At 40.6% G+C, this 21,369-nt stretch overlaps 1 protein-coding gene across 4 annotated transcripts in view; it reads left to right on the forward strand.

Moving 5' to 3' along the window:
- Positions 1-16,520, forward strand: part of AGTR1 (angiotensin II receptor type 1) — a 39,657-nt gene extending 23,137 nt beyond the window's left edge. For all 4 annotated transcript variants that reach the window (XM_048504897.1, XM_048504894.1, XM_048504896.1 and 1 more), the window contains one exon: positions 14,584-16,520. In XM_048504897.1, the coding sequence (XP_048360854.1) occupies positions 14,632-15,711 (1,080 nt within the window). In that variant the 5' untranslated portion in view covers positions 14,584-14,631 and the 3' untranslated portion in view covers positions 15,712-16,520. The remainder of the gene's footprint in view (positions 1-14,583) is intronic.
- Positions 16,521-21,369: the final 4,849 nt, after the last annotated feature.

The raw sequence follows: 21,369 nt of genomic DNA on the forward strand, positions 1-21,369 counted from the left end.
AACTATTTACTGGCTGACATCACATAGGTTCCAGAATTAATATAAGTATGGGACATAGTGTTGAAAAATAGGAACAACCCGTTTATATCTAGTTGACAGGCATGAAGTAACAACATTCATTTATGGTCCTTTTTCTGTTTCCCTGCACATTGGCTAGGCCCCAACCCCTCTAAAAATAATAAACACTCTTGTAATAATACTCTTCACAATACTAGGATTTTTCCTACAGATTGAAGGAGAGGCATGTACAATGCATAAGGGTGGAGGGGAACCCTCTTGAAATGCTTCCAATTTGTTCTTACTGAAGAACAGTCAAGCCTTACTGAGAAATAGGACAAGACACTATTTTGGTAGCTACCAAATGTCACAGCTCCATTACTTAGATTTCAAAGTCACCTGTAGTGGTCTAGTGGTTAAGAATGGTGGACTCTAATCTGGAGAAGCAGATTTGTTTCCCACTCCTCCGCATGAAGCCTGTGGGTGACCTTGGGCAAACCACAGTTCTCTGCGAACTCTTTCAGTCTCACTTACCTCACAAAATGTCTGTTGTGGGGAGGGGAAGGGAAGGTGACTATAAGACTCCTTAAAAGGTAGGGGAAACCAAGATATAATAACCAACTATCCTTCTTGTTACATTTCTGCTTTTCCTACCTGTGAACTGAAGTTTTATTTGGCTGCCATTTTCTGTCTCCTTGCACTAAACTTAAAATTTACTTTGTTGTTTACAAAAACAAGATCAATTGGACTTTCATTCTGAGGGTTATAATTTTTTAATGTCCTAGAAGATAAATCTTCTGGATCAAAACATTTTAGACATAAGAATTAATACTATTTAAGAATCAGAAATTGTCATCCACTTATCTATATATATAAAAAGCAAACAGTGACTTTGTTAGTCACTCCCTAACGCCGAAACGGCTGGACGAATCGCCCCCAAATTTTCACATGATGTTCCTCCCTGTTGCGGGCAGGTAATTGGACCTTCAAATCGCCGAAAGTCCATACCTGAGCCAGGTAAAATGTCTTTTCCTGGAGCACCAGGCCATGAAGCTGCCTCTGTTTAACTGTCACCCTTAGAATGTTCGTGCAGCCTGTCTGCGGCCTGAGGGCTTAGAATGTTCGCGCAGATGGGCAGAGATGAGCAGTGGAAACAGTAAATAGGTAATACTGTTAGGTAATAAGAGTGAAAGTGAAACACATACACACTTTGCCATGTGAGACGTCAGGTGGGGTTCCCCCACACACACACGCAGGTAACTTTCACTCTCTGTGCCTCACCCACTGCTACCACACAACGCACATCCAGCTCATCCTCACACACCTCATTCTGCCCTCCTTCATATCCAACCACCAGTTACCCACTTCCTCACCCATATTCACCACAGCTCTCTTTTACTAAAAGTGAGCTGGAGTTTGCCTTTTTCTTCTAAGAAAATCCACGGGGTGGGGGTGAACCAACACTGCAGGCGCCGCTTCTTTTGCACATGGCCTGTTAAAAACCCAGGGAGCTGTCCTCGATCTGAGCGCCTCACCACCCTGCCTCTGCTGCCTGACTGGGATAGACTCCTTGCCCCAGTTCTGCCTTACCCAAGCCAGGACTGTGCGTGTCAACCAGCCTCATGGACAGCGGGATTCGCAGTCTGGACAGTTCTGTTGTGGAATGGGAAGGGTTACCTTATACTAAAAAAAAAGACATATAACAATGTGAATTGAAAAGGGAAAGAGGGATTCCATTTGACCACCCCAGAAGGCTATGCTGCGGATCATTGGACCTGCTGCATGGACATCTGTGTGGATTGCAGACTGTGATGAGAAGGACAATTGCCACAGCAACGAGTGGCTGGGCCCCGCTAGTAACTAATAAAAAAAGGAAATGAGTGTATAGGAGTGAAATAGCACTTACAGGAACTAAAATAGTTTTTTTCCATTATGGAAATAAGCCAGTTGGTTAATAAAAATGAACATAAAATAAAATGGGTGTTAAAAACATACAACATTGTTCATTTGCAGCATTAAGATACATTATTTAAGATATAAGATATATATAGGGCTATTTCCTGCTGTGGAGATACAGAGTTTTCCTTAATTGGAATCACAGTGTTTGTGGATTGCAACCTTTATATAGCCTTTTAGAAACAGATGTCATGATCTTTGGATAAGATTTGCAAGAGCAGGATATTAGGTTAAATGTCAGGGAATCAAGAATATACTAAAATAACAACCATTGGAGAAGAAAAAGATGTATTAGTCCTTCTAATTGGTCCCTGGATAAATGGGACTCCTCCATTCTATACTTCACACTATTGTTAGTTTGTGCTATGAAAAGATTCTTCAAAACCACAAATATTAGCACCAAGCAATGATCAGTTGCATTTTTAAAAAAGTTATTCGCTTCTTTTCTGAAAAATATGAAATACAGACCTCTAGTGGTCATTTAATGTATTCGAGAGAGATTTTGGGCAAATCAAAAACTATTTCGTACTGCTTTATAGAATGACCCTAATTTTCTGCTAAATTTTGTACTCAGAAGAAAAAAATGTTAATCTGGTTCAAGTTACCTTTATTATTCATCCTTTCAATTTCACCACAAAGAATTCAAAAGAACAGTTCATTCTGTTTAGGATAAGTTTTGGTAACGATACTGTCAAAACTCATGGTTGCTAATGTTGGAATGTGCACTTGTTCTGGTGGTAGTACCCAGCTAGCAGCATTACAAATTGAGAAAAAAATGCCTCTCCAGAGTTCTTGTTTGGCCCTCTTTCCTTGGTGATTTTAATACTGCAAGTAAAAACAACGAAGAATTTTGTGGCACCTTAAATTTTCTGGAAAATTCAGAAAATGTGCTCCGTTTGCCAAGCCCACGTCTCAGTGTAGCTGAAGGAGTTTGTCCATGGGCAAACTGAGCTATTTTCCAGAAAATTTAAAGGCCAGTATTCAAAGTACCAAAAGCATCCTTGACCTTGTACTATTTTTCCAGATTTTTTTCTCCTGGTGACAAGTCTGTTCATTCCAGAAGCCTTCCAAAGATCAAGACATCTCCAGAACAGCACTGAATAGGGCAGGATGGGCTACCACTGGAAATAAAAATCCATGCATAAGAGCTGCATATTTACACATTGATTTCTCTGGATTTCAGTCAAAACTAATCTCTTAAAAAACATGAAATCAAAATCCTGTTACCTTATGATACCTGGGAAAGATGTTCACTATGATATCTCTCTTCTTTTTTTTGCAACCTATGTTCCCAAAATAGCCATGCAAGTTTCTAATCCAAATTTCTTTGTCTACTAACATTAGACAACTAACATTACTAGCATTGTCTACTAACTTTGTCTACTAACTATGAAACATGGTAGCCAATAGAGTCCTTAATATCTAGCGTCATTATCATAATCAATGCATTTTTGTGGTGGGAACAGTGTAAAAACAAGACAGTGGCTGGTAGTCTCTGCTAAGATTCTGAAAGGGCAACCAGGATGCCCAGCGTGCCCCAAGTCAACTGGCATCCAGGGCACTAGCCCTGGCTTGCCTCACCTTAAATACCCCTTTGGGTGGGGCTGAGAGAATTCTGAGAGAACTATGACTAGCCCAAGATAACCCAGCAGGCTTCATGTGGAGGAGTTGGGAATCAAATCCAGTTCTTCAGATTAGAGTCTATTGTTCTTTACCACTTCACTAACCTGGCTCTACACTCAGTTCAGTATGCAGTCAACGAAGCTGGCCAAACATTAGCCCTTCCCAGCTGCCTTCCTCTGTCACTGCATAGAGTGCATAATGGGCTAAAAGGGAGACACCCCCATACATCTCTCCATCCCTCCCTCCACCTGTACCTTCAACCTCACACACTGCCAGTGCCATCAGGGGAAGGGCTTGCAGGCTGTCCATGCAATCGAGAGCACACTTGTGGAGGGGGCTGTCATAAGAGTGGGATAGTGAACACATGGGCAAGTGATGGTGGTAACCAACACAGCTAGTTTGGCAGAGAAGGTGGCATAGAGGCAGGAAGGGAAGGGAGAACCAGGAACTGTCTGGGACTCCCAAAACATGAAACTAAGCAGAACAATTCCATAGAGACCACTCAACAATATATGTTGGGATAGTTTCAAGAGAGTGGAGACAGGAGGGGCAGGACTATTTTTCTGCTCTGAAATGGCTGCCATTGTGTCACTCGTTAGTTCTGTTTTACTGAAATAGTAAAGAAGTCTAAGTAGCTACTTTCCATGCGCAGAAGTGAGTTTGGCAAGGAAGAGATGAGATAGGAAATATCTGAGTTGTCAGTTGTTGAGCAGAGAGTGTATTGAAAATGGCAGCTGTAGCACATCATACTTTAAGAATATTTGAATGAACCAAGTTTCATGGCCTTATTTCAAATTTCTTGCTGTAAAAACCCAATTATTTGGTTGTTTCTCCCTCATGTCATGATAATCTTAGGATCTGTTAATTTTCAGTAATAGTTCTTTGGAAGGCAGAAATGTCTACAATTTGAAGGTGCTTGGATTTCTATCTGCTATCTCAGTGGAGGAAAGTTTCCACAAGTTCTCCCTCTTCCTTGATTGGCCCCCTTCCCCAGGTTTTGTACCTTCAAGCCAAAAATGTGCCCTTCATCATGATTTTTCTCAGATTTTTTTTCTTTTTAAAAAAATCCTCCCATTTACCACCACATTCTTGCATCCTGCACAATGCATGCCGGGTCTTTAGCTTTAGCTATTCCAAGGCTATACAAAGGCAGTGTGGAAGTAACCATATGATGAAATGTCAAATTAAAAAAGGGAGAGAGAAAACGAGAATGGGAAGTAAGAATTTTTCAGCCAGAAATATAACTTAAGTGATCCTTATCAACAATATGCTCTGTTCTCAGGACAAAAGAGGAGCTCTCTAGGTGTGTGTGAGGGAGAGAGACAGAGACAGAGAAAAGGACAGAGAGAGTACATGCACTATCACCGGTGTTTCTGTGCAGGAAATGTTGATGACCTTAGGAGAATATGAGGTTAAAAAAATGTGAAAGCGTAAGCGTGGGAATAACTATTCTGTCTGTGTTGCATTACTGCAATGAACAGGTCAAAAGCAAACAGGAAATTAAAACTCTGTTCATTTTACAACAGCAAATAACAACCATGAAAAAGATGAATACAAATGAGACAAAAAATAAAATCCCTAACTACTGAGATTTGAATAATGGCAACTCTTATTAGCAGAAAAATATAGTATTCCAAAATAATGCTGAGTGAACAGTCTTCCAGTTTTCATTTTCACCCCTAATTGTCTTACCTTTCTGGGGTCATTCAGAACCATCCTTTTAGTCAGTGTTTTCTGTCTCTGCTGCTGCACTGACAACCATTATAGATTTTAATCTTACACAAGAAATCCCAAATATCAGTGATGACTTATTTGACCTGATATGGAAAAACAGTATGTAGACAATTATATTTAGTGATGGCCTGGCTGCAGGTGGAGTACCAAATCAAGTTCAAGGTTTTGGTAGAGTCCTAAATGGTCTGGAGCCTGCATACTTATGGTACCGCCTCTCCTAGTGTGTCCTCTGGAGGCAGGGGCAAAGCGAGGGGGAACTGCGCCTGGGGCACGCATGCACCCTGAGCCCCTGCCACACCCCCAGCCGCCCGCCATGCCCTGGAATGCCCTCACCACACCCACACAGGGGCATGCACCCAGTGCATCATGCACCCCCCGTCCCCTTGGTGCTACACCACTGTCTGGAGGTCAGTGTGTTCAGTGAATGGACATCTGCTGGAAGTCCCTGGCCCTAGAGAGATCTAACTAGCCTCAGCCTGGGCTTACTCGGTCCAGGCTCCAACCTGGTGGAATGATATATCCAATGAGACCTAGACCCTGCAGGATATATGACAGTTCCACAGGGTCTGCAAAACAAAGTTGTTCTATTAGGCATATGGTTGAGGCAGCTACAGTTGTTCCATCTGGCCTCGCCCACTTTATTTATTTCCATCTGGGTTTTATTCCATTTATTGGTTAGAGTCAGCTATCTCCTCAGGATGTATTTTTGTTGCCATCTAGGGTTATTTTTAAATAGTTTCATATTTTAAACTGATTATAGTTTATGTACGACTGTTGGAAGCCACTCTGAGCCTGCAAAAGGAGGAGCAGCATATAAAATTTATAAATAAATCTGTCACAGCAGGGACAATGCTTCATGTACTTTTGGATCACTCTGAGAATCAAACAATTTTTCAACCATTTCATGTGGTTTGAAATAGTGCTTAAAGAAGAAAGCAGATCCTTTTAATTCTGATAATTTTGATAAGCACAGGGGTTGCCTCACCCATATTTCAAAATATTTTCCATCGTTCTTTAAGGAATATGCAGATTAATGTCAGCATGTACACTGAGAACTGTTTTCTACCAAAAGAAAGCACACTCACTCACAGTCACGTTTCCAATCCATTTGTAAGAGAACAGTAAACTTAACACCAGGCAATGAAACAGTCAATCCCATATTGATGGCCATATAACCTATTTACAGGCAGTATGCCTGCTTCCTATCTAGAGGGCCTTGTGGGAAGACAAACACTGCAAGTTTGTGTTAGCATGAAACCTGGCTTGTGGCTTCTGGTTACATGACTATTGTTAATGAAGTTCTCACAGGAAGCTGCAGCCGCCTGGTATCTCATCATATTTTTCATTTGGCAAAGCACTGTTTACCTTGCAGAGGCCCAACATCTTTCTCTGTTATCTCAGGCAGTTTAATTAGAAGGTATGATCATCCAACATAGGAAATGAGCAGAGTGCTAAATAATAGTTGGTAGAGCACTCTGAAGCACTGCATTCTCATCAGTGACTTATTATAATCACTGTAATTAAAAAAAAATAAAAGGTCAAACAGGACAGTCGTGTACAACAGGGATTAACAACTCCCCAGATAATTTGTTGAAAAACCAAGCCTCCAGCAACCACCCACACACCATTTATAGTCCCTTGAATTTTTGCCTATTGACAAACGCTACCCATATTATATGGTTCCAGCTGGAACTGTGTCTATGGAATTAATTTGTACTAATCAACTGTATTAGTCAAATTTATGACAGCAGAACAGGAACAGTTTGACATCTATAATTGTGATGACTGTGATAGCTGTTCAATTGAAAGTTTAGATTTCCAAAATTCATACCCAGTAGGTTAAGCTGGGACAGTCTGCTCTTCAACAATTTGTTGAGGATCGGAAAGCAAAGAGTGATCCAGAATTAATCCCTTTTAATTTTTTTGTTGAGTCAAGTAAGAAAGGTTTATAATTAACTGGCATGTACAATTGTGTAGCTTCACTATAGACTCGGTTTTTAATTTATTTTAACTTTATTGGTACAATGTTAATCAAATCTCAGTTTGGAGGTTGGAAAGGGTGCCCTTAGAGCTGCAGCTCCTAAAGCAACAGTCTGTTCATACTGCACAATGAAATTTGGAACTGTTGTGTAAAGAAACGTGGCCAGGAAAATGTGGGAGACTCACTATTTTCAACTCTGTTCTAAATGGTAATGACAATTGTGTCTACTGGGGTAGTGATGTAAATCCATCCATAATAATTTGACAAAATATTACAGTCTTACCACGTGGTTACATACACCCTGTAGCAGATTTTCACTTGGTAGACAGATAACCATATTCTATGGTCATCATTTTCAGACTAAGACACTGAGTTCTTATCTCTATCGGTGCTTTGTTTGATGGGTCAGCTTGTGGATTTCAGTGGCCTCCCTGTGTAGTCTGACATAGTAACCTTCTGAGTTGTCCAGAATTTCAGTGTTTTGAAATAAAATGTTATGTCCAGTTTTGTTTAGATCACGTTCTGCTACAGGGAGGCCATTGAAATGCACAGGCCAAAAAAAAAACCTACAACAACATGGAAAAGATTCTGAGAATTAACAGAACTTGGCTACCAGTACTTAAAACACCAGAATCAAAGGCCAAGGGCATGCTGGGTTAATGGACAATGGACTCCACCCAGACACAGGGTTTGCATTCACTAAGACTGTTGTTGCTGCAGGGAATGCAAATATGAACCACTCCCTGGACTGAAAAACCCCACCCGCATTACAGTGCAGTCAACAATACCTTTGCATAGCAAGTTCCACCCAAACACTTATTGATTGGTTCCCCACCCTGGGACATGACAATATATACCCCACTAAACTTTCCCTTCTCACTGGACACAGTGTATAGCAGACTTCTCTCTGTGATACACCTCTAAAGATGCCAGCCACAGATGTAGGTGAAACGTTAGGAACAAGATCTACCAGACCACAGCCACACAGTCCGGAAAACCCACAACAACCAGATAATACTCATTGGTCATTTTAAAGGGGTGCAGATAGATCTGTTCTGAACTATTCTGGATAATCTCCCACTAAAACTGATATCCTGAATGCAGACATACATTTGTGATCATCTTGTTGGTTCTTAAGAAAAAAAATGCTTCTCAGTGTTTAAAACTCATTTAGTATCTTTCATGCAGTTTCTAAAACAATTTCACACTTTCCATAGGTTAATGATGACATAACTGAAATACATTACAGTACAAAAACTATGTCTTTAGTCCAGTTTTTATAGATACATCTACACATTTTCTAGAAAGGAAAAGGTCTAATTTAGTGCAAGTATGTTCATCACTACCATGTTCAGAGCTATCATGCTCTATCTATCACATTGTAAGTGGTCTGCCATCTTGATTTTACACTTCAGGAAGAATGTCATCCTCCTTTTGATGTCAAGCTTTTTAAAGTTGCTTTCAAGCTTTCAGACCAGTGCAAAGGCTGTGAATCTTCGAAGGAGCAAATTTCATTGGTGCTACCTTTGAAAGCGTTAGAAGCTCCTTTAACTGAAAAATATCCAATTTTGATCTTAGCAGCGCCTTCCCAGTGCAGTTTAAATATATGGCCACTTGCCAAAGTGCAGAAAGCAATATAAAACCCTCAGATAGATAGCTGGCAAGGTCCTATAGGTGATAAGTTTACAGATATGTTTTACAATTATCTTATCGGTGAAAAAGCTGTACAGCTGTTACTTTCCAAGAATTTATGATGCCAAAAATAATTCTTAATCAATTCACAACAAATGCAGGCAGTATATTTTGTGCAAATAAACATGTGACAGAGTTCTTTTATGTATTTTTAGTTCTGCCTGCTTTCAAGGCCAGGTTGGAGTCAAAGTGCTCCCACACAGAAAATCAACAGAAGATTTTGCAGAATTTAACCTCCTTTCCTCATTTGAGGGCCTAGCTGGCACAATGCTGTTAGGAGATTTCATCACTCCATCTATAAAGGACAAGTAGCCCCCTAAAATACCCATTAGTCTAACCACATAATCTCGAAAAGGTTAATACTGGATGTCCTTTGAAGAAATAAACTACAATGGAGTGTCATCTCATTGGAAAAATAAAGCACAAATGTCACTCAAAACACAGGGAAGCAGAAGCCCTGTTTTCTTTAAAGGCTGAAAGCCAAAATAAGCACATGAAAGTGTTTATGCTAACAATGTTCAAAATGTTTGAGAGGGAGGACTGAAAGATATGGCCTACTCCCATGATGGAACATCATGATATAGGGCTAACAAAAGGGAGGGAGGCACTAGGTAGGGTTGTCAGCCTCCAAGTGGGGTCTTGTTAGGGTTTTACAAGTGCCTGCTTCATTCAGTCAAGCAAGAGTTAACTGTTGAGTATGTAGATAGAATACTGGCATCATGGAATCACATGAGCTTCCGGAAAGATCTCTCTGTTTCTTCTTCCAGCAAAAGAAGACTGGCAAACACACAGGCATAGATAGACTGGACAGACACCCAGACTGAGCATTTGTATAGCATAGAGTTTGCTGTTCCTATGTTTTGTTATCTAGTAAAGTTATACAAATCAACACACTTGAATCTTCCCTATTATTTACTCTGCAACAGGTCTGAAGAGTTCCCAGAATGACAACTTTTCTCCAAAAATGAGCTCCCCTGGAGAAAATGACTGCTTTGATGAGTGGCATTATACCCTGTTGAGATATAATTCTTTAGGAATTTCCCAATCCAGAGTAGGCAATCCTAGACTAGAGTGCACCATTGTAGGAAACCTGGCCATTTAAGAACCCTGTTGGGCAAGACATGGTGTATGGTTTCACATGATCTATTGGTTGGCTCTTGATGATGTGAGAAGAAGCCCAGCAAGAATCTTTGTAGGGGAGGGGGCCCATAATACTGTCAAGATATGAAGAGTTTGTAATTAATAATAATAAAGTGCTGTCAAGTCGCAGCCAATTTAGGGTAATCCCATGAAGTTCCACTTCCTGGGGTTTTCAAGCAAGAAATGAGCCAAGGGGGCTTGCTGTTGCTTTTCTCTACACAGCAACCACAGTCTTCTTTTTGTGGTGCCTCATCTAAATACTTTCCATAGCCAACCATGCTTAGCTTTCAAGACCTGATGAGATTGGGCTAGTGTCTAAGCTATTAGGGCTGCTTCCTTGACCAACAGGTAATCTGAGAGAAATGAATGAAGTAATCCAGGTCCTTCAGAATGAAATCCTGGATACCACCACTACCTGTAGGTTAAAGTTGTCCTAGATCATGTAGTCAATCTAATGAAGTCTTCCAGTGGAAAAATCCTATCTTCATCAGAGAGGAATTCCTTCCATTAGAACACAGGTCTCAAACTCGCGGCCCTCCAGATGTCATGGACTACTGTTCCCATCATCTCCTGCCACTGCTGGCAGGGGATGATGGGAACTGTAGTCCATAACATCTGGAGGGCCACGAGTTTGACACCTATGCATTAGACGAAAACTCCTCACTTGGCACAGAATAACTGGTAAGGCGGTTTCTGAGACATTAGTAACAACTGCGATGCTTAAACTATCATTTAAAGTCAGATTTCCTGAGACTGGAAGGAATTTTAAGATGGAGTAATATTCATTTTAAGATGAAGCAATTTGTCCAATAATTATTTAAAATAATCATATTTATTAAAAATTATTTAATAAAAACACCTCCAGAAGTTTCTAACATTCATTGCTATAAATTCTATCCACCTTTAAAATAAAGAGGTGCATTCAAGCGTCATGTTCATCATAGCACCATCACAGATAAAAGCTAGCCAGGGTGCCAAATAACAGCCAAAAAAAGAACAGCTCTGTGAGAGGCTAGTCAGGGTCTCACACTGATACCAACTGTAATGTGAATATTTGGTTAAATTCAGGACAAAAGTGTTTTCCCCCACTCTGGAAAGTAGAGGTTGCAGGGAGTCCTCGTATTCCTTTTATAGGTATTTCCTGTATGTCTGAACACCAAGCTGGATCGAGCCACTTTTTCACTCCATCTTGCCCACTTCCTGTCCTTATTAAAGTCCACATTCCATGTGACTTTTAAACAGGCAAATCCCATGGTCCCCACACAAACTTTTTTAGGGAGCAGAGGGGAATCTTCTTTCATTTTTCAGTAGAGAATCCGGTTGGATTCAACCCATGACTGTAATCCCTTTATAGCATATTTTCTTAATACAAAATGTTCTCATTCCACATATCTAGGAATTTCTGTGGTAACCAGCAATAAACAGGATGCATATAATCTCTTCAAGCCATTATTTTGTTAGCTTTCACATACATTGCTGCACTGATTTTGATTCATTTTTTGTAAGGGAGATGGAGCATATCCATGTTTGTTTGAAGCATACAGCCAACATGCTTGTTAATCGGACACCAATTAGCATTTGGCAAGAGACCTGAAAGAGTTCAGATGGGCAAGTTTCTGAACGCTGAGGTTTTGTTTTCATTAATAGCTTGTACATCTCAGTGATCCAAGATGACCTCTTAAGTGATTCACTAAAAACACACATAATCCTGTTGTTTCCCTTGGTCTCCAAAGAGTAGCCAAAACATATCCTGGGAAAGAAAGTTAGGCAGATGCTTGCCATTTTACTCATAATGTAACACAATCTGAAAACTTTATCTGGTGCCTAGCATTCACGTTATATTTAGAATTGACATTGATAATACAATGGAAACATCAACAATTCATATATTCTAAATAGCATAAATTTTGGTGGAGGGGGCATTTTTCTTAAATAGTCAAAGAAAAAACATTTATACCTACATACGAGATGCGCATTTTAATTTGAATTGGAATACTTGCGAGATGCGGCAATTTTATAATACATGGATTCTGTATTATTACGTTTATGCCTGACAGAAGCTAAGCCCTTCCTGTGCACTAGTGTATTAATTTTTTTAAGATGTCAGTCAATTAATCCCCAAGGCAATTTATACACAACAGAAAAATAAAGCAGCCCATAGTCCTCTGGCTGATGACAGAGGCCAGAGTCATATTGACCTCACCCTGTAATCCCTGGATAACTGGCAATAGAACAGTCTCCTTCCTGCATGGAAGGGAGATGTAGGCTTCCTGCAATAAGTTTGCAAAACCATAAAGTTTACTTTTAGAGAGAACAAGCTTTGGGTCCCTGTGGAGGAATGAAATATTTGGAAATTTCTCCCACATATTTCACAGTGCAGTCCTCAATGGGCTTAGACTAGAGTAACTCTCTTTAGGATTGCACTGTATTTTTCAGTGGCTCAAGACATTGCCCCATGTATGTGGCAAAAACTACCTTATCCGTCTGGGTAGCTTATTTTCTGCTGTGCAGAGTTCCTGAAGGGAGGGGGATGTTGTGCTGTTGGTGGAGGTCACAGGAGACGAATTTGTGTAATCTTATACTGAGCCATTTAGTTTAGGATTGTACAGTAATCATAGTCAAATAACTGTAGCATAAGGTTACCTACACTAATATTGGAGAGAGAAATTATTAACTATAACTTTGGTGCTGCAAATCAGCTGTTTAATTAAGTTAACCCAAGCTCGACCCAGCAATCAAATCATCATTCCATGATATGGGAACAAATGGTTCTAAACGTCTCATAGAACTCTTAAGATTGCAAGTCTCCAGATGGGTGGACTCTAGAATTGTGCTCCACTGAGAGCTCTCTCTTCCCACACTTCTCAGACTTCTCAAATCTTCAGAATTGCCCAAACCAGAGTTACCAACTTCAGACACTATGGATGATGCACATGTACAGTGTGTCATCCATCATTGCCTGAATATCAAATAATGTGCCAATGCACATTTCATAGTGTTCTTTTTCATAATCTTCTGACACATTCCCCAAGGCACATTTCATAGTGTTCTCTTTTATAGTCTTCTGACACATTCCCCAGTACCAAGAGACTTCCCCCATTAAAACCTCTTGGATGAATCAGCCATATGGGTTGAACAGGACAAAGCTCCCTTAGCCACACTGATGTCTCAGAGTTCTTAGCAGTAACTCTATGCTTTGCCCCTGTACTTGCCATCTGGTTAGGTCAATCATATTTCCTCTCCCACAGAGAAGTGCAGAGTAGATGAAAATGGCTATTTTCCAGATAATTTAGGAAGAAGCATCCCTGCAAAATCTTATTTGGTTCCAAAGTGATCGTCTAGTTTGGCACTACTATTGAACAGGGGGATCAATGATTAGATGTATCATCATTGGCCAATTACCCACTGGTGCAGAGGCGCGCAGTAGGACAGGAAGCATGTCGGGGTAAGACATCTTGTTCTGACATGCTTCCTGTTTGCAGTGTGCTGAGAGAAGAGGCTTGCCGGGGCAAGATTTCTTGTCTTGACGTGCTTCCTCTTCCTCGGCACGTGTTTCTCATTTTCCCTGGGGCAAGCGAGAGCGCTTCTGGCGTGACTTTTCATGCCAGAGCAGGGCAAGGCCAGCAAATGTCAGCAGTGGGTAATAGGTGCATTCAGCCTTCAATAGAATCCAGAAATTAATCCATGAAACACTTGCTGTGACAGGTACCAACCTTACTTGTGCAAAGAAGTAACTTGGAGTACTGTGTCCAGTTCTGGTCGCCGCATCTCAAAAAGGATATTGAGGAGATAGAAAAAGGGCAGAGAAGGGCAACAAGGATGATTGAGAGACTGGAGCACCTTCCCTATGAGGAGAGGCTGCAGCGTTTGGGACTCTTTAGTTTGGAGAGGAGGAGGCTGAGGGGGGATATGATTGAAGTCTACAAAATTATGCATGGGGTAGAAAATGTTGACAGAGAGAAATTTTTCTCTCTTTCTCACAATACTAGAACCAGGGGGCATACATTGAAAATGCTGGGGGGAAGAATTAGAACTAATAAAAGGAAACACTTCTTCACGCAACGTGTGATTGGTGTTTGGAATATGCTGCCAGAGGAGGTGGTGATGGCCACTAACCTGGATAGCTTTAAAAGGGGCTTGGACAGATTTATGGAGGAGAAGTCGATTTATGGCTACCAATCTTGATCCTCCTTGATCTGAGATTGCAAATGCCTTAGCAGACCAGGTGATTGAGAGCAACAACCGCAGAAGGCCATTGCGTTCACATCCTACATGTGAGCTCCCAAAGGCACCTGGTGGGCCACTGCGAGTAGCAGAGAGCTGGACTAGATGGACTTTGGTCTGATCCAGCTGGCTTGTTCTTATGTTCTTATGTTCTTAAGAACTCTTGAATGAGTGTCCAGTACCTTTAAACATACAGGCAACAGAAAAGTAATCACTATGTAATTTTTCTCGCTCAGGTGAAATTGGCATCAGATTTCCAGATTCCTCCATCTGAACTGATCAAGATGGCTACGAATACGTCCAGTGAAGAGGAATATAGAAGAATCCATGTTGAATGTTCCCAGTCGGGAAGGCATGAGTTCATATTCACCATGGTTCCAACTGTGTACTCCATCATTTTCATCATCGGTATATTTGGAAACAGCTTGGTAGTGATTATCATTTACTGCTACATGAAATTAAAAACTGTGGCAAGTGTATTTCTGCTGAATTTAGCCTTGGCTGATTTGTGTTTCCTAATGACTTTGCCCTTGTGGGCTGCCTACACCGCCATGCAGTACCAGTGGCCTTTTGGCAACTGCTTATGTAAGTTAACTTCAGCCGTGGCAACCTTCAACCTGTATGCCAGCGTGTTTCTCCTGACGTGCCTTAGCATTGACCGTTATTTGGCAATAGTGCATCCAATGAAGGCACGACTTAAGCGTACAATGTTCATTGCTCAAATAACTTGCATCGTAATCTGGCTGTTGGCAGCACTTGCAAGCTTACCTGTCGTCATTCACCGAGGTGTATATGTCATTGACAATACCAATGTGACAGTGTGTGCTTTTTGGTACAAGACCTTCAACAACACAACTCTGAAAGTTGGATTAGGTTTATCGAAAAACATGTTGGGATTCTTGATCCCCTTTGTGATCATTTTAACAAGCTACACATTAATCTGGAAGACCTTGAAAAAGGCTTATCAGATTCAGAAAAACAAGACAAGAGGAGATGACATTTTTAAGATGATTATTGCAATCGTCCTTTTCTTCTTCTTTTCTTGGATTCCTCACCAAATATTCACATTTTTGGATGTATTGATTCAGCTTGGTGTGATAGTGGATTGTTCTACAATAGATATTGTGGATACAGCTATGCCCTTCACCATCTGCATAGCTTACTTCAACAACTGTCTGAATCCCTTCTTTTATGGCTTTTTTGGGAAAAAATTTAGAAAATACTTTCTTCAGCTTCTCAAGTATATTCCCCCAAATGTCAGGCACTCTAGTCTAACCACAAAGATGAGTACTCTTTCGTACCGACCTTCAGAAAACTTAATTCTATCTGTCAGAAAAAACGGTGAGCTCTTGGACATTGAGTGATGGGCTTATAACATGGGTCTTCTGCAACAAGCTGGTAAGAATGATGATTCTCAAGCTCCCAGTTACCAGAGCTTAACAAATTAAACTACCTGAGGCGTCATCGAGTGGAAACTGAGCAATGTTCCTTCATTTCATATTGCTAAAAGGATTGTTGGTTGTTTACAAGCGAGCGCTAGCAGAAATATGCCAACATTCTGCTGTCCCAAATTCTGATATGGACAGCAGGACAGATTTTGGTATGTGCCAGAAAGTGTGATCAAATTACCAACTTAATCCTAGTTGTTTGATGAAACTGACTTTGAACAAGTGGGAGCCGCTCCAGCCTACCCTTTTGGGATCTTACTCACAAGAGCTGTGTAAAAGGCTTGGCTTCAAAGTCCTGAAAGGAAAGGAAAAGTCATGCAATTTTGCAAGAAATGTTAATATTTATTACACAACACTCAAATGTAATGCAGATCAACCTGTAACATATAGGCATATATAGTATATACATACACAACGTTTATTTCTATGTCAGCAGGAAATTTAAGGCTGTCAGAATTGTGCCTAAAAATACTGGTAGCATTAGCAAAATTATTTATGGCCAAAATGTATATATAAAGCAAAATTAACATGAAAATTAACATGAATTATGTAAAATATTTCAATTTCTGCCATGACATTTCTGATGAATATATTGCTCACAAATCAATGCAACAAATGCAGAAAATAACACAGATTCAAGAAATGGCTGCTTCTATAAATTTAATGTTCTTCGAGCTATTAACAAAATTCATATTTAGGAAATGAAGATTAAAGGTATGTATACACACACACACACTTTATGTAAATATGTAAATCAGAAGTTAGTATTTCTTTGTCATCCCTCCCAAAAACATGGGCCCCAGACAAAAGTTACGAGGACATAGATCACTCATTTCGAAGAACACAGGGATAAACAGATGACGGGTGCTACCCAAGCAACGTAATATATTGTAGGTGCAGGTCTAGTCCAACACATCATGCCCTGGATGATGATGAATTTCCCCCCCCCCCCCCCCCCGTGTAGTAGCTTTTTGAATGTGTGGAATACATTCTAGTAAGGGGATCTACACAACGAAGCATGTTACATGAAATTCACTCTCAGTGGGAAATGATTATGAGGCATGTGGATGGGTCACAGATGGTGTCCAGTAGAAACAGAGTTAAGAAGGGAAGCCACCTTTTCAGTAGCAGAACTCTGTTATGTTGCTCAGACCACTGGTGAAGCTGGAGCCCCAAGTGCTATTTCTTGGGGGTGCATTTATGGCCACACACCCCTAACTGTGCCCCATTCCAGAAATCCCTGAGGAGTTTGGGACAGATGTGCAGTTGAAAGTCAGCAAGAGGGACTCACCCCACCTACAATCTCCATGTGGAGATTGGGAACGGGGCCAGCTGTCTGGCCCTCAGCCAATCAGTTGGCCCTACACCCAATCTCCACATGGAGATGGGAGTAGCAAGGCCCCATTTGAGCTTGCCTGAGCCTGGCTTGGATCCAGCTCTAAGCTGCAGGTTTTCCTGAAGAAAATGTCTGCTTTCAAAGGTGGAGTCTATGACATTACCAAAATCCGACCCTCTCAGGCTTCACACTCAAATCTGCAATAATTTCCCAATCCATAGATGGCAACCTTAATTCCACACACCCACCCTGAGATAGATTTTAATTGCTTCTTAATAGGTTTTTTTAAGTATGCCATGCAGGACATGTTGCTGCTGTAGAGCGAGGACCAAGCAGCAAGCATATCTGACAGATACTATCCACACACAGAAGTTCATGCAAGTATACCCTATCAAAGGCTATTTCCGCACGGGCAGAATAAAGCACCCCAGGAATGGCAAAAACGCCGTCCCTAGGGAGGAGTTAGCACAGCAGGCGCTGCTGCAATGCAGCAGTACCATGCTCGCGCTGCTTGCCACTTTTGAACCTCACTCCATGAGCGAGGTTTTTCAAAAGTGGCGCCTTCCACCCACTGCCATGCGAACGGCAGCAGGTGGAAGGCGGCGTTTTCCTCCCACCTTCCTTAGCCAACTTACCTTCTCCTGCTGGCTGCTGTCATGTTGTGGAGGCCGGGGGACATGCCCCCCTGGCCAGAGCAACGGCTCTGAAGACGGATGCCAGGGGGGCATGTCCCCCGGCCTCCACAATGCAACAGTAGCGCCTTTGCCTGCACCCCTACCAGGACAATCTGTACAAATGGTCCCGGCGGGGGGGGGCGGGGTACATCGGCATAATTTATGCCAATGCACCCCCGCTCTCTGGTCATGCAGAAACGGCCAACATTTCATTTCATTTCTACTGATATATACCATGAATGGTATGCACAGTCAGACTTTCCCCCCCTCCTTCTTACATATTCACAGTTCTGTGGAGAAAGTTGGTGTGAATAGAGTTGTTCACCAGTAAGTGGACAACAAGCTGTCTGTGTGATTCCAGCTGTTTGAAAAATTGCAGCCGCACTCATGGAAATAGCTGGAATTGCATAGGGAAGTTCTGTAATGTAAACAGCCCCTTAGCCACAAGCAGTTACTTCTGGAATGCATCCATTGGCTACAACCAGAATTAACTATACTCATAATTACCCTCTTATTATCACAATGGAGTCTGATTTTTTTCCATTTCTACAGAACTTTCCTACCGAAAACAAAATACATGAACTTATACAGAATATGCATTTGTTTGTCATACCTTCAAAATTATTGCTGACGTTAATAGATGTCCCACCTATCAAACAGGTAATACAGGTTTGAATTAATGCAGGAATACTTTTTCCTAGTCACTACTACTTACTACATGGAAAGCAGCTATTTTCTACTGGCAGAGTTCTTTTTTAGGGGTTAACTTGCTAAAATTGTAAATAAATATATTTATTTCTATTTATTGCACAGCAAAACTTCATTTCCTCTATCTTGAATTTAATGATCATAAATGTATATAGAATAAAACAGGGATGTGCACAAAAATATTAGTTCTTGTTTTTTAAAAAAATCTGATTAATTTTCATTTGTATCCAGTTCTTTTTTTTAATTCAGTGTTCATTATTTATTTATTTTCCTCTTTTTCTCCTTCTTCTCACTTATTGGACAGCTGGGTAGAAACCAGCATGTACTGGCAAGGGTGAAGAAACTTCTTATTCTTCTCCATTCACCTCCGAAGTACCTTGAACAGTCCTTCCTATGTGTCTGAGATGCCTTGTGTCAATGCACCCTGAACAACATAGTCCCAGGGTACCTAATATTAATGACATGCACTCTTGGACTATATTTCCCAGTGTGCACAAAGGGACAATATCTAGATCAAAAGATATCAGAAAACTGGAGGACAGAAGTACTGGGCCCCAGTTTCTGGTCACCTAACTGGCTTGCAGCATCATTACCAATGGCCCCAGGCCTAGCTTGGACTCTTGCACCAGTATTATCACCAACCTACACAATAAATGGAGAGGAGGACGAATTAAATGCATGATCTTCATGATCTTCCTGCCCCTTGTCTCTTGTCTGACCAAACTAGGCATCTAGGTATCAGAATGTTAATATTAAGATCTCTTTGTCAATGCTAGATTCTCTTTGTCAATGTTAGATTTCTGTCAACATTAGATAATATCAGTGTTAGATTCAAGTCCAGTATAACCTTAGAAATTAAGAGTCAGAGGTCCTTTCTTTGACTCTTGAGAGCTTAGACCCCCAAAATCATGTTGGTCTCTAGGTTTTACTAGACTTGAATGCAGCTCTTCTGTGACAGACCAAAACATCTACCATTCTGAAATTAGTGCCATTGTTGTTAACTTTAAATACTTTGTTGCTTTAATAACAGCATAAATTAAAATGGTTTTTATTATTTGATTACCGGTAGTTAATATCTGCATTAACATCCCTAGTGTAGAGACAGTGAGAAAGATTTCCACTAGGGATGTTAATGCAGATATTAAACCAATCAAATATATATAAATCTCTATAGATTATGTTATAAATATTCAGCATTTACTTGGTGATACAGGAAACATGCCCAAAAATTGTACTATTATTTTATGAGTGTTTCCACCACAGTGCATGTTTTCAAACAGCTGAAACTGGCAACATAGTGCTGCAAATGTAGGTGAGTTTCCTATGGAATTTATCTCTCAATAGTTTTGTCAGCATATATTGTATATAGAAACTATAAAAGCTCAATGTAACCAAAGATTATCTCTTTTTTGTTTGATAAATGTGACAGTGAAACAGTACAATATGCTAATACACGTATATTGAGTTGAATGTAATGTTAAAGTACCATAAAGCCTACCTAAAATATAGATCCAGTATCTATAAAAACTGTGAAAGACATCATCCATATTATACACTGCTATTAAAAGAGTTCATCAGAATTGTTCTTCAATCTGTTAAATGTCTGTATCACTGTGTATGTGAACCTGAAAGGCCATCTGCTGGAATACACTGTCTGTGATTCTTTGGCAATCTACGGTAACAAAAACATCAACAGTGTCATTTGAAGCAGTATTACAGTCTTCAATGGACTAGCATATAATGCTATTTAGGTTTCTATTGACAGAAACCTGTATCACCACATACATGGACTGCTTCATTTGGCTCTGGCTTCTCATTCACTTCTGCTAAGTCTTTCACTTTCTACAGTCTGCAATCCATATGGGGACCCCCCCCCCCCCCCGCATCTCTTTTTCAGGAATGGAAAAGCTGGTTGAATCCAACTGACTACTTACACTATTCTGGGCATTTGTTTGAAAAACAGTAAACAATGAGACTTTAATTTGAGCCATAACATGAATCAGTCATATCAGTAGTCAAAGATATTAAGGTAACTCTTTATCATACGCATGTTTAATCAGCAACATGAATAAAACATCTCCTGTATTGCACACTCTACATGTGGAAGTTTACAATTGTGTAACATGTTATTGTTATGCCGTTTAATGAGTAGTACTGCATTTCCTGAGAACTGTTATGTTAAATGTATTGTGCCTATTATGATATATTTAGCAGCTCTGGATCATTCATAAAACATATAGAGCAGTCATAAATACCCAAGCTTTCTAGGGTTTAACATCAATATTGATCCAACACTGAAAAATAGTGGATAGTGTCGATATTAGAATTAAAATGTAAGAATTGTAGAATGGAACATGAAAAGTGTTTGAATTAAAACTGAGTTTATTTGTCATGAGGTAATAGGTGGACTTGAAAATCTAGGCTATGGCCCTTTCTGCATGGCAGCAGCAGCGAACTTCCACCAGCATAATTTATGCCGGTGGAGGCTCGGGGACTGCTCGCAAGTAGTGTGCGATCAGTCCCGGCTCCTTCAATCCCCTCCACTCACCTCTTCGTTCAGCATCACCGTGGAGGGACCCACCCACGGTGCCCTCAGTCATATCAGTAGTCAAAGATATTAAGGTGGATTCAACCAGCTTTTCTGCTTGACAAGAAGCTAAGTAACTGCACTGAAGCCCTGCTCTACTAAATATGATGTGGGGGACTTTGTCCCACAGGGCAGGGTAGTGGTCAGGAAGGTCTTTTTGTAACCTAAAATTCTTGATATGATTTTTTGAACCTTGGCTTCAGTTCAATGTCATTTTGGAGTGAACGGAGTTCTTCGTCCACCATTCCTGACTCCTCACTGCTGATATC

Source organism: Sphaerodactylus townsendi, linkage group LG08 (genome assembly GCF_021028975.2).
Source record: "Sphaerodactylus townsendi isolate TG3544 linkage group LG08, MPM_Stown_v2.3, whole genome shotgun sequence".
NCBI classification, from domain to species: Eukaryota; Metazoa; Chordata; class Lepidosauria; order Squamata; family Sphaerodactylidae; genus Sphaerodactylus; species Sphaerodactylus townsendi.